A 13086-nucleotide genomic window follows, 5' to 3' on the forward strand; every position below is an offset into this window, starting at 1 on the left:
TTAAGGCTATGTACTTCCGTGTGCAAACACAGAAAAGCCAGTTCCGTAGAACCATTGTCAGCGAGACAGCCGCTGGCAGAACACAGATCGCCTGCACCTTAAGTTAATTTCCCCTCCTTGGCATTTTGACAGTAAAATTTGACTGAATTGTTTGCCCCCGTGGGAGCTATCTGTTTGCAAAGGCGCAGAAAGCTGAGTTCCCCTCGAGACCCCACTCAAACGTTCTGACTCTGGAGTCCAGGAAACAAGCCCTGCTTTCATTCAGAGTCACATGGAAATGGCGACCCTCCTTAAACACGGCATTTGAAAAGCATCCCACGTTGGGATGCAGTGTCGTCGGGCCCAGCTGCGGGTCCTCTAACTCTCCACCGCGCCTGCCACAAAACGGGGTTTTCATTTCAGAACCCCCTTCTTAAGTCCTGATGACTCCTCAGGGCAAATTTAAACATGTTCCTGGGCCGTGACTCAGCCCAGAAAGGATAGTGAAGGCTCTGCTCAGATCACGCCCACAAGCTACAGGGAATGGATGTCCTTATTGAAAAGGGAGATTAATTATCAACTTGTTGATGGGGTTGAGGTCTCAGTGTATCCTCTGTAATCACAGAGGGCTGAAGTTGAGCAGGAAGAGAAGACAGTTTATCGCAGTTTTCTTCTCGTTTGCTTTATTTACTGTCCGCAGGCAGGGGGGCAGTGGAGTGTGAAACACCCTGAGTCTTCCTGCAGCTCCTGGATCGCTTGACAAATAAGATTACGTTCGAGCATAAATCGTATTTACCCGGCCCGGTAACGAGCATCTTGCTGCTCAGAGCGTCTGGGCGTTCGTCACAAAGCACCCAGCCCTCTCCTCTTATGTGCCTTCCCGCCAGGGTCACTTATGCTTGGTCTCCATTCCTGGTGACTCGGTAACGAGTCCTTTATCCCAGAACTGCAGCCAGAATTGTCCCTGGGTACTCCCCCCCCCACCCCGCATCAGTGATCTGTACATGACCATGGCAGGGCCCCCGTGACCACTGACTAGTCAGTGATTCCGGAACCATTCTGGGAAGCGTGAACCTCACCGCTCACTTGCCTATTTAAAATCCACAAATGACACATCACCAAGGAGAGCACTCCCCGTTCAGACATTTTTTTACACCAAGCCAGGCCTTTAGTTAGCAGGTAGCTTAGCTTGAAACAGTGAGTCCAGATGTGTAGAAATCCAAAACTGTAACACAGGGATGGGGGAAGGAGGGAAGGGAAGCCGTCCAGAAGGGTCCTGTATGCGAGGACTGCACCGCACGCCACCCCTGCGTCCCCAGGCTCCGTCGCTGGGGGGGAAGGTGCGTGTGACTGTAATGCTCCACCGTGGACCGGCCTTCAGCACCCGGGCCTGAGAGCAAGCAGTGACCTGGGAGGGTGCTCCCGGGGCGACCTGGAGAGATTGACCGGGAACCATCGGAATGTTCACATCATCCCACACCTGGGAGTTATTCTTAGGAAGTCAGGGAGGAAACAGTGATGTGCACAGAGATGTTGGTAGAAGTGTCAGTTATTAGAAGACAACGCTGGAAGCAGGTATATATGTGCCCTGGACACACGAGTCCCTCTCCGACGATGTGTCACCTCACGGCGTTAGCCTGACCGGGAGCACGGGTAGCTACAGAGAAACTGGGGGGGGGCAACAGCCAGTGAAAAACAAGGAACTCCACACTATACGTCGTGATTTGAAAATAACTGCCTGTTTCGCAGGCGTCACGGAACAGGTGCTCAGGAGAAGTGGGTTGATGCTGTCAGGCAGAGAAGCGGTGGGATGGGCAGGGGGACCGGCCTCCGCGCTGGCCCTTGGCCAGTACCAGCATCGGCACCCCGCACCCTCCACTGGGCACTCACTGGGCACGAGACAAAATCTCAGACACTTTAGACTCACCAGGGAGCCCTGTTTTACAAATTGGAAAACTGCGAACGCAAGAGGTGGGTCACTGCCCATGGACACCCAGCCAGGAGGCGGCAGGGCCCGCGTTCTGACCCAGAGCCACCTGGCTTTAAAGCCGTGAGCTGCCCACGTGCTGCCGTGCCCCCCACTGTCCAGGTGGGGATTGCAAACGCAGTAGAAGAGGACAGAGAGGTGCCCAGGGGATGGCAAGCCCCCGTCACCGCCACCGTGCCGGCGGCAGGCCCCCGACAGAGCAGAGGGCCCGAGTGTGGATTCCTGGGCCTGGGGAGAGCCCTCTATGCCCGTGTTCTGCGTCCCCTTCACCCCAGGTTCAGAAGCCAAAGGCATCCGCCTTCTCCACCCTCGCACACCTTCTGAATGCAAGGCCATCTGTAACCTCACTTGATTGTAGTGAGATTGTTTAACACGTAATTACAAGATTAATGGGTTAATTGTAACTTACTTACAAATCCTTAAAAACATTACTCAAAAACACCTTCCCTGAAGAGTGTTTGGGGTTGCCCAGAGCGAGGCAAGGGGCAGAGGAGAAAATGAAAAACACACCCGACCGCCAACCTAATGAAAGACAGCCCGCGAGGTCATCTAGCTAAGCCTGCAGCCTGCCGCGTGCATGTGGGAGAGGCCCGCTCTGTTTCCCGGTGCTGGGTTGGGTGTGCGGGCGCCGCGGCGAGGTGTGGAATCGCTCAGCCTAGCGCCCCCTCCCCCTCTCTTCCGGCGCAGCCTCCGTTTGATGGCGAGGATGAAGACGAGCTGTTTCAGTCCATCATGGAGCACAACGTCTCGTACCCGAAGTCCTTGTCCAGGGAGGCCGTCTCCATCTGCAAAGGGGTAGGTAGGCTTGGGTTCCTTTGGTGGCCGTGGACAAGAGGGTCCACTGGGGAGATGCCATGCAGACGGTTCTAAGAGGCACTGTGGGGGGACCACATGCCCACGCCACTGGGTTTGCAGTTAACTCGTCACGCTTTTTTTTTTTTTTTTTTTTTTTTTTTGCGGTACGCGGGCCTCTCACTGCTGTGGCCTCTTCCGTTGCGGAGCACAGGCTCCGGACGCGCAGGCTCAGCGGCCATGGCTCACGGGCCCAGCCGCTCCGCGGCATGTGGGATCCTCCCGGACCGGGGCACGAACCCGCGTCCCCTGCATCGGCAGGCGGACTCTCAAGCACTGCGCCACCAGGGAAGCCCCAACTCGTCACCCTTCTTGTGACAGCACTGTTTTTTCCGAACCATGAGTCTCTGAGGGCATCTTGGTCCGGGCAGTAAGTAGGCATGTGCTGCTTGTTATATAGCATCCTGTGTGATACTGGCCTGTGATACTTCCGGCACACACGGTTTTTAGCAATTGCGTGCCCTTTTACGTATGTGTTCTTAATGCACATAGAGAATGGCAGCTCCTGAAACAGTATATAGAGACGGCTACTTAAATTCTTGTTGTGTTTGCTGTGGGTCCAGATTGCTTCCCCGTTTCCTTATCACAGAAATCACTGTAGAAAGGCCCACTCGTGTCCCCATTGTGTGAGTCGGCGTCACTCAGAGCATCCTAAGACGTGGTCCAGGCATCCCTGCCGTCAGGGCTGGGGGCAGCGCAGCAATAGAGCGGGCGCTGGACCTGGCATTCCCTTTTCCCCTGGTTTTTGAGGGGGTCTTTCTGTTTCTCTTTCTTTTTTTCTCAGCTTTATTGAGGTGTAATTGACAAATAAAATGGTAATATATTTAAAGCACACACTGTGATGGTTTGATGTATGTGTACAGTGTGAAAGGACTCCCACAGTTGAGTTAATACATCCGTCACCTCACATCACCTTTGTTTTTTTGGTGAGACCGCTTCTGTCCTGCGGTCAACGGACTCAGTTGTACTATCCAGGACTGTCAACTGCAGTCACCAGGTTACCATGCTCCACGTGAGAGCTCTCTCTCCTCCCACTTTCTAGCTGATGACCAAACACCCCGGCAAGCGGCTGGGCTGCGGGCCCGAGGGAGAGCGGGACGTGCGGGAACACACCTTCTTCCGGAGGATCGACTGGGAGAAGCTGGAGAACAGGGAGGTCCAGCCGCCCTTCAAGCCCAAAGTGGTGAGTCGGGGCCGCGGCCGTTTCCCGAGCCCTGTTTCCCCCGATCCCGGGGGCTTTGTCGGCAGAGAGGGGGCTGCTGACCGCCGGCCTCTGCAGGCCCCAGCCTGGCCCTTGCGCGCGAGGTCTGAGCTGACCTTGAGCGTCAGGGGAGCCTGTGGCACCTGTGCCCCAAAGAGGGCAGCAGAGTCCCCCGGATGACGCGAGGACCGGGGCAGGTCGGCTTCGGGGCCCGGGCCTCGTGCGCCCCACGTGGCTGTCGTCCTTGCGCTGAGTCCTCGGCAGGACCCCTGTCCGCTGCAGCTCTCCTGGCTTGGCCTCGCCCGACGGGAGCCCTGCAGCATAACTGGGCCTCAGCTGGCCCCCGGCGGCCCGGGCGCGGTTCCCACGCTGGCCAGCCCTGCCGCGGGGGCTGTGTGCCCGCTGGCATCGCCGGCACTGCTGCCTTTGTTCAGACACGTCCTGTCTGACTTCTGGAGTCTCCCGTTTGTTTGGGGTTTGGGGTTTTTTTGCCTTTATTTGGCAAACACTACGCCCCAGGCCCTCCCTGCTCTCAGTGCTTTACAAATTCGTTCATTTAGCCCTCACAGCGACCCTGTGAGGTAGCTACAGTTGTCCCCAGTTTACAGTTGAGAACCCTGTGGCACAGAGAGGCTGAGTCACTTGCTGGAGGACACACAGTGGGTGGTGGAACCAGGGTGCAGACTTCGGTGTTGTGGCCCACGATCCTCTCCCCACTGCACAGTGGCTCGTCTTCACGTCTATGCCTCTGGAGATAAACCGAGGGTCTGTAAGACGTCTGCCCCCTCACTCACCCCACCTGCGGCCCTGCCGTGCCTCCCAGGCAGTCCCGCTTTGCCCCGCACCCCGTTTCTGAGGGCCGGGTGGATCCATGCCTTCCGGCTCCGCCCCGTCTCGGCCAAGATGGGGTGGGCTCCCGAGAGCACCGGGTAGCAGCTTTGCACCACAGTCGGCTTCAGAAGCACCCCCAGTGGTGACGCGGCCCGTGAGCTGGCTAAGGGGACCCTCCCGGGGCGCTAGGGCACCGGCTGGGCGGCTCAGGGCTTATTCTTAGAGCGGCAGCTTTCTCATCCAATGTGCTTATGTGGCCTCTCCTCCTGCTGGTGGCGAGCCCACGGATTTTATTTTTCCAAGATACTTTTAGCACAAACCGAAGAAAACCTAAAATGAATCGGGTCAGTTGACTTCCTCCTGAGTTGGCGTTTCAAGGAGGGGCCTTATGTCTCCTCTGCGCCGTCTTCTCTGCAGCCAGTTCTGGGCCCTGAGTCGGGAGGCTCTCCTAGGAGAGGATGCCGGCCCTCCAGGTTACAAAACCTGGTTTTAAGAGGGAGGAAGATGAAGACAGTGATGAATGGAGCTGCCGGCGTCTCAGAGGAATATTGTTAGGGATTTTCTATCTTCCCTTTCATATCTCTTTAGCCTTCTTAAGTTAAGTATGAAAGGTGTACAGTAGCAGCCTACACACAGCTTAGTTTCTGTACAGGAACAACGTAGAGACGCACGCTGACCCTGCTCTGCCTGTCGAGCAAAACGCAGCTACTTGTCAGTCACGTTGCAGAAGGAGGCTCCATGCAGCGAAGTCAACCGTGATTTATCCATCTTCCTTTTCTGCTTATTCCTGCCTCACTGGCAGAAGAAGTTGTGTCTTCTCATAGCTTCCCACCTATGGCAACGGTGGCCCTGAACTCAGATGAGGGGAAGCCAGAGGGTCCTTGGCTCCGACAGCCAAGAATGCACCGTTCCCCGTGGGCCACAGAACTCACTGGACCGCATGGTCACAGCCCGTGGCAGGCAGTTGAGCCGGGAGCTGGGTCTGGGGCGGGGAGTGTATTTATTTATTCCTGGAACGCTGCTGCTGTCTGGTCATTGTTCAACCGAGTGCTGGTTAAATTTTTAAAAAAAGAATAAACTGCATCTGGCTGTGAAGAAACAGCCCCCGAACTCACAAACAGACGTGGAAATCGTGGACCAAGGCCCTAAAACGGACGGATTCGTGCGAAGGGCCTGTCTGGTGAGAGCTCATCTGCTCGCGGTGAGACGGCCCAGGCAGAAACCCACGTTGTGCTGGGGAGTCTGGACACAGAAAAGGAAGAAGCTGGGAGAAAATGCAGAAGGACAGGGGATGGGAGAGGCGGGAAGCGGAAACCACGGTGGGTGCGAGCGGCCACGGGAACAAGCAGCAGACCTTTTGTCCCAAAGCAGAAGAGCGTCAAGGGCATGGGGACAGGTTGGAGGGTTCTGGCCCCCAGAGAGTTCATCCCTACAGCAAGCCCCCTGCACGGCCGCAGAATGAGGCCCTTATCTCAGGAAGGGGCATCTCAGCGGTCTCCCGGGACACTGCGCTGGGGCGGCAAGACCACGTGCCAGGAGCAATAGTGGCCGTTCCCACCTGCAGGAAGCAGCGTACGGCACGCTGCCGTCGAGGCTGCCAGACACGCGGGGCTTGACACGGCAGCAGCAGAGGAGACCCGACGGCCTCTGAGTTACTCCGCGAGAGGGGTTCCCGGCTTTCTCGGGGGAAAGTGTAGTTCCCTCACCCAGAGCCAATTACAGAGTCAAAAGAGTTTCTAGATAAAACCCGGAGCTGCGTGCTCTCTGACGGGCAGTGTTGTTGTTTAGAGAGAGATGCGGTGGCACCAGCCTGGCTTTCGCTGCTGAGAAACCCGTCAGGCAGATGTTTCTGCCAGAGGCCCTTCCTTAGCGCGTGCAGCGAACCCGACGCTGAGAGCAGCTCTCCTCCTCTGAGCAGTGTTTATAGCCCTGGCGGGCTACCGCGTCTGTCTTGGTGAAGTCTGCTCGATGCGTTTGTAGCAAGTGCTGGGGAATCAGTTTCCCTGAGACTTACCGTATTAAGGACCGTTGGCCCCTGGCTCCCGCGAAATCAAGGCCTTGGTTACTGTAAACGCCAGCAGCAGGTGCCCGCAGTTGTCGGGAGATCAGGCTTGCCTGTAAGCTTGGGAGTCTCGTGTTTGTTTTAGTTTTTACTTTCGCTTTGGACCCTCCGGTGAAAGCTTGTTGCAGAGTCACTGACTTCCCTCAGCTGAGCTACCGTGCCAGTGGGCAGCCAGCGCTTCCCTGGAGGGTCGGGGCTCCCACGGTGCCCTGGCTCTGCTCACCTTCCCGTCTCCCGGAAGCTGCAGCAACGTGCTGGCAGATGTGGGCTCCACCGTCCCAGTGCATGGCGCCACGCACTGGGTCCACGAAGAGGCTCCAGCAGAACGTTCCATCCACGGCAACATTAAGGGTGGGTCTGCAGTGCAGTGGCAGCCTGGGTTCTGTTCAAGGCCACACGTGAAGGAGGGCGGGGAGAGGGGTGACAGTGTCAGGCGGGTGGAACCGTGGCCTTCCCCCCGAAGGGGGCGAGTCTGGAGGCTCAGGGGTGCACCAGCTCCAAGAGGGAGTCGGGAGCCTGCCCTGCGGCCCCCTACGGTGGGAGAATCCGTGTCCCGTGTGCGACTGTGAAGGTGAAGATGATTTGCTAGAAAGCGGGCCCATCCTCGCGTGCTGGTTTCTTTGGAAAAACCGAAGCCAAAGGAAAAGCAGACAGCTGTGCTGTGATGCTCTCCTGGAGGGTGTTAGCAGCTCCGCAGCGTCCCTTCCTCCCTGTGGAACAAAAGCACAAGGCAAGCTGGTTTCAGTTTTCTCTTTACTTGCCTCTCTGTGAAGGAGGAGGTCCCACGAAAAGACGATGGCCCAGCGTCCTGAGCACCTCCTGCAGAAGGAAAGCTCTTCCTGTTTGCTTTTCCTGAAACCATAGAAGGCCTGCATCTTACTCCCTGCAGGCTGCCGTCAGAGGCACACGCGAGCCCGAGATCCTGAGCCAGCGTCACCCTGAATTTTGTAGGCGTTTGTCCTGATTTATTATTCATGTGAATAAAATGCCCAAGAAGAGCCTTCGCATCTCCGTTCGGCCCACCCACGAGGAATAACAGTCTCCGCAAGCGTCGGCAGCAGAGAGGCAATTGGTGCCTCCCTTTCTGGATTCTGTCCATTGGCACCAACGAGCGGAAGAGCTAGTTCACAGGCCGGCCAGAAGCGCCCCCTGTGCTGAAATGGTTATTAGAAATTAATCTACGAAGTGAACACTGAGAAGTGTATCCAGGATTGATGGGTGAGCAGAGCACTTTAGAAATAGGCCTGTCTATCTCAGGTAGGCTTTCTTGGGAAATTGCTGTCGTTATTTTATCAAAAAGAGACAGAAAAAGGAAGAGAAGGACTTTCCTCGGGTCTGCGGTGAGATGCACGGTCAGGTTCATTTTCCTGATGGCCTCAAAGCCCTTTTTCTCACAGGGTCATTAGTTTGTTTAGATAGTTTGATGATGGTTTGATTATCAAAGTTAATGCAGTATTCTCTTTAATATTTTTTATTTATTTTGAAATAATTCTTAATTTCAGCCTTGCGGAAGAGTTGCAAAGGCAGTGTAAAGAATTGCTGCCTCCCCTTCACCCGCGTTCCCTCAGTGCTGCCATTTCAGCGCATTCCCTGTGCCATTCTTCCTCTGCACCTCTGTGAGGGCGTGTAGGCAAGGACACACATGTACATATTTTCTTTCCTGAACCATTTGAAAGTAAGTTGCAGACTTACACCTAAATAATGCCTCTTTACACCTAAATAATTCCATGTGTATTTCCTAGAACTAAGGACATCCCATGGCACTGTATTCTTTTGATAATTGCTCTGAGAAGTTATTTGTACAGGGTAGCAGCTCTCCAGGTCACAGGAGAAGAAGACCCTGGAGTGGACGGCAGCCTCGGGTTCTCCCAGGTGGCAGGTGGGGTTCATCCTCTTGACCTTTCCGTGGAACCAACAGCAGTGGTGCTAATTAAAATCAAGATTCTCAAGGCTCAGGGAGCTTCTCTGACAACATACGGACACTAACCAGCCTTGGGAGGCTAGAATCTGCCGTATTATGATGTGCTGAGGTGGGACTTAAGCCTTGGAACCCACGTAAGAGCACCTTCTCCTTGGTTAATTGGAGGCAGGATGTCTTCCTATTCCTTGGTAGTTATGCTCCCAGACGCTTTTCTGGTTGAGAGAGAAATGGGAAGAAAGGAGGCTTTTGAATAATTATCAGTATGAATAAGTAGCGCTCTCGCAGGCTCAGGGAGCTGCCGGCGGGGAGTCACGGGGAATGCAGGCCCTGCGGGCCTCTGGCCGAGGGAATGGACCAGTCCGGTACCCATGGTCCGGAGTGAAGGCGCCGTGTTGCTGGGCATGACAACAGCCACTCTTGGAAAAGCGGCCTTGAGCGCCCTGAAGCTGGCCGTGCGTGTAAAGAAAGACCAGGCGGCGTGCGTGTTCTCGTTGCAGAGGGTACAGGCCACGGCAAGCCAGAACCTTTGCCCTCAACCACACGGGGCTCTCACCTGCTGGAACCTAACCATTTAGTGTGTCCGTCTTCAAAGCCGCCTCCAGGCCAGAAGTGGCCTTTCCTGAGAGGTGCTCTGAGGCGGCAGGTGAGGGGAGCCCTGTTTAATTTTGTCTGAGAAAATAGGGCCTGTCTCCAGGGAACGCTGGCAGGAGGTGAAAGAGGCCCCAGTCCCTTTTAAAAAAAATTATTGTTAAAATACAGTCTCCTTGCGGTGAAAGAGACGGTTAAGCAGTAGAGAAGGATATAAAATGAAAAGGCGGGATCTCCCTCTCCCCAGGGACCACTCCCGCTGCCCACCTGACATTTCCGTAACCTTCCAGAAAGCTGTACGCGTGCATGAATCTATACACTTTGTCCCTACGTTGCTCACATGGGCGTGTGGCCTCCTTTGCGTGGGGCCCGCTCCTTTCCTTTTGTCCCCAGGCCGGGCACTGACTGTTTTCCAAATCCTCTCCTCTGCCCATTCTCCTTCTCCAGACTTTCTGCACCAAAATGCACTGGCTTCAGTGGGCGTCCAGGCCTTCGGTGAGCACATCTCCAGAACCTTGGGTGACGCAATGTGCAAACTAACCTCACTTCCTCCCATAACCCTTGGCGTGCGCTCCTGCTGTGCTGGCCCTGCACGGAGGCCCCCCGCCCAGCATGCTGACCTTAGGAAGGGCAGACCCCAGCTGCCGCCCGGCGGCCCAGCCCACTCGCTGGACGGTTCCCTGGTGTGGACGTGACCTCCCAGGAGGCGCCCGCTCCTTTCTGCCGCTGGTTTAACTACATGAAGAGTCAGGGATACGAGCCCACCGCTGGCCGTGTCCTCACCACCCCTCCACGGGGACCACGGCGCGGGGCTGAGGTCAGCTCCCCAGACCGGGGCTCGGGACGCGGGGACGGTTCCCCTAAGACGAGCCAGCTGCGTCTGGTCCTCGGCGCAGACGGTCCCCACCCTGCGAAGCTTCCTCTCTCCTTCGTCGCGCTGCTCACCTTTACTCTGGCTTTGTTCTGCACCCTCGTGCTCTCCCGGGGTCGGTTTGGCGTTTTGCTCTGTAACGGCAGCGTGTTCGAGCTACTCACACTCACCGTAAGTCCCGCGCCGGTGACCATGAGGTTAATTTCTACGTCATCGAGACACCAAGGTGTAAGGCACAGGCTTGAGACCAGCACATGTGTGGTGCATTCTGGGTGGCCTCTGCCAGGTAAGAGTCACAGCCGAGAGGCCCACAGCCCGGCTCAGGCTCCGCCCCTTCCCCACGGCCCCCCGCAAAGATGCAGAGGCTGTGAGCCGACCGACCGGGCGCCACGCGGGGCTCCGGGTGGGGAGCGGCGCATCCCAGATCCCACCCGGGGCTTTGCCACACGTCTGCCATCTCGCTTTCTCCTGGATTCATTTTACTCGTCGATGATTTTACCAAATGGGCGGGAGCGTCCAGAGAACAGAGGAGTGAAGTCCTGAATCCAGAGCTGCGGCAGGAGATAGACTGTTAATAGTGTTCCACTCGTCCTTGGCCTGTAATCAGTGGCCGTCTCCACGCCGGGCACGTGTGCTGCGTGTGGCGTCGTAGGTCTGTATCAGGCCTGGTCATCTAGAAAGGGTCGCACACATGCCGTCCCTCTGACCTCACAACAGCCGTGGGAGGTGGGTGTTCGCATCCCCGTCTATCTTTACAGAGAGGCACGTGCGCTGCCCAAGCCGACCCCGACTCCTGGCCTCTGATTGGGTGCTTCATCCCCACCGTACCCCGGGTCTCCGCCTGGTGTCAAGTGCGTCACCGCGAACACGGAGGCCGTCCGGTCTCGGGGATGGCCAGAGGAGCTGTCCGGGCGCACATGCTGGCCCAGCCGTGCTCGGGCCACTTCCTCCGCCCTCCCCCCCGAATCTTTGTCCCAAGCAGTCGTGGGGACCTCACGCCCCGCGGGCATCCTGGCAGCTTCAGGTGGCGAAAGGTGTGGGTGGCCTCCGGAGCTGGGGCAGCGCACACACAGCTGTGGGGTTCTGCTCACAGCTAGCGAGTGCTGCCTTCACCTGCTGTGTCCTCAGGTGGCGGAGAGCCCCGAGGCCGTGGACACGCCAGCCTGCCTGGTGTCCCCCGCACCCCCCATTCGGTCCCCGGGCCTCTTCTGGCTGCCTCTCAGATCCAAGATGGCGCCCGAGAGCCATTTCCCGCCAAGCTGATGGCCCCGGTGAGACTGGCTCACAGGTGGCCGGGAGACTCTTCTCTACCGTAAAAGACAATAGCTGGTTAAAGCCATTGTTTGTCTTTTCCCCAGGGACCCAAAGGGCCCTGAGTTTAATTATCCCGTGCAGTGGGTGGTGGTGGCGCGGGTGGTGGCATGAGGACAGTTGCATTTTTTGCACAAACGTCTTGGAAGACAAGTAGTTCAAGATCTTCTCCAATTTGACCTAAAGGAGGCTATTTCTGGCCTGATTTCGCTGAGTTGCGGAGCGCTCATTTTTAAAGCACCGGGAGACCCTCTGTGGTGGAAAAGTAAGTGCTGACTGTCATCGAGCCAAACCCGTAAAAGCAGCCGAGCTGCCCGCGCCCCTTGGGGGCGGGTCTTCCGTCCGGTGTGATCCCCCTCGGGGTCAGATACCCTCCTGAGCCTTGGACCTCAGCTCATCCTCAGACCCCGCCTTCAGCTCTTCCAGACGCGGCCCCCCACGGCTTGCCGAGAGCCTCTCACAGTCACAGAGCTTTCATTCTCTGCCGCCGCCTGCCCGCTCGGGGTTGGGTTGACCCGGTCTCCGCCATCCCCCTTGGCCCCCGCCAGCAGCATGGTCACGGCACGCAGCTTACATGCCGAGGATTTCCGTCCGCGCGTCACCACCCCGGGCTTCACAAGCTGCGCAGCCTTTTAGGAGGAGCCTCCTCTGGACACGGCTTCAGAACTTCCCGTCCTCAGGCATCATCCCATCCCCAGGCTCCTCCGTGTTGATGGTCACGTGGTCCCCCTTCTGAGACCTTGGGATCTCTTCGTTTACTTTGTTTTTTATTTTTCTTTGGCGGCGGAGCCCTGGCTTTGAGAAATTCTCGTTGGAAGCTGATCTGCGAGTACTCTGCAGGAGGTGCTCAGGGGAAGGTGTCAGTCTTTCCTTTGAGCCTTGTGGTTGCACAGAGGCTGTGTGATGTGTTCACAGGACAGACGGACGGGCCTGGAGCTGGAAGGACGGGTCTCCAGCTAGCGGAGGAGAGAGAATTCACCATGTCGCCGTCCTCTTCCTCTTAGGGACTTCTCCTTTTATTTTTCTTCCCAGAAATTGCTTCTCGCTCATCTTTGCGTAGTCAGTGAATACCAGGAATCAGTGAAGGAAGTAAGCTCTTCCTAAGGAAGCACACGTGCCAGCTGCTGGGAGCACCCAGAATAGATTTGCTTGGAACCTTCCAGGCAGTGGGTGTTGATTAATCGGAGTCCTGAAGGATGTTCTGCTCACAGCCGAGTCCCCGAGGCTGTAACACTTGCGTACGAGACTCCTGCCCTGAGCGTCTGCAGCTTCTCCGTTCCCTGCTCTCAGATCTGGCTGGCTTGCCTGGTTCCCTTGTTTGGCCTCCACCTTTGCCCTCACACTGACCTTGGGACCCACCGAGCCTTGCTTCGCGGTTGGAATATTCCAGGTTCCTCAGCCACAGCCCTGTGGACCTCGGGGCCAACACCTCTTTGCGGTTACCCACCCCGGTCATGACAACCAAAAAAGAGTTCAGACGTTG

General features: G+C 56.7%; 1 protein-coding gene across 4 annotated transcripts in view; it reads left to right on the plus strand.

The window, feature by feature from the left end:
* PRKCA (protein kinase C alpha) overlaps positions 1-13086 on the plus strand; it is a 365590-nt gene that overhangs the window by 343980 nt on the left and 8524 nt on the right. For 3 of the 4 annotated variants that reach the window (XM_067717472.1, XM_067717475.1, XM_067717476.1), the window contains 3 exons: positions 2654-2761; positions 3861-4001; positions 9869-9916. In XM_067717472.1, the coding sequence (XP_067573573.1) occupies positions 2654-2761; positions 3861-4001; positions 9869-9916 (297 nt within the window). The remainder of the gene's footprint in view (positions 1-2653; positions 2762-3860; positions 4002-9868; positions 9917-13086) is intronic. The other variant, XM_067717473.1, reaches the window with a different exon arrangement.

Source organism: Pseudorca crassidens, chromosome 19, assembly GCF_039906515.1.
Source record: "Pseudorca crassidens isolate mPseCra1 chromosome 19, mPseCra1.hap1, whole genome shotgun sequence".
NCBI lineage: Eukaryota > Metazoa > Chordata > Mammalia > Artiodactyla > Delphinidae > Pseudorca > Pseudorca crassidens.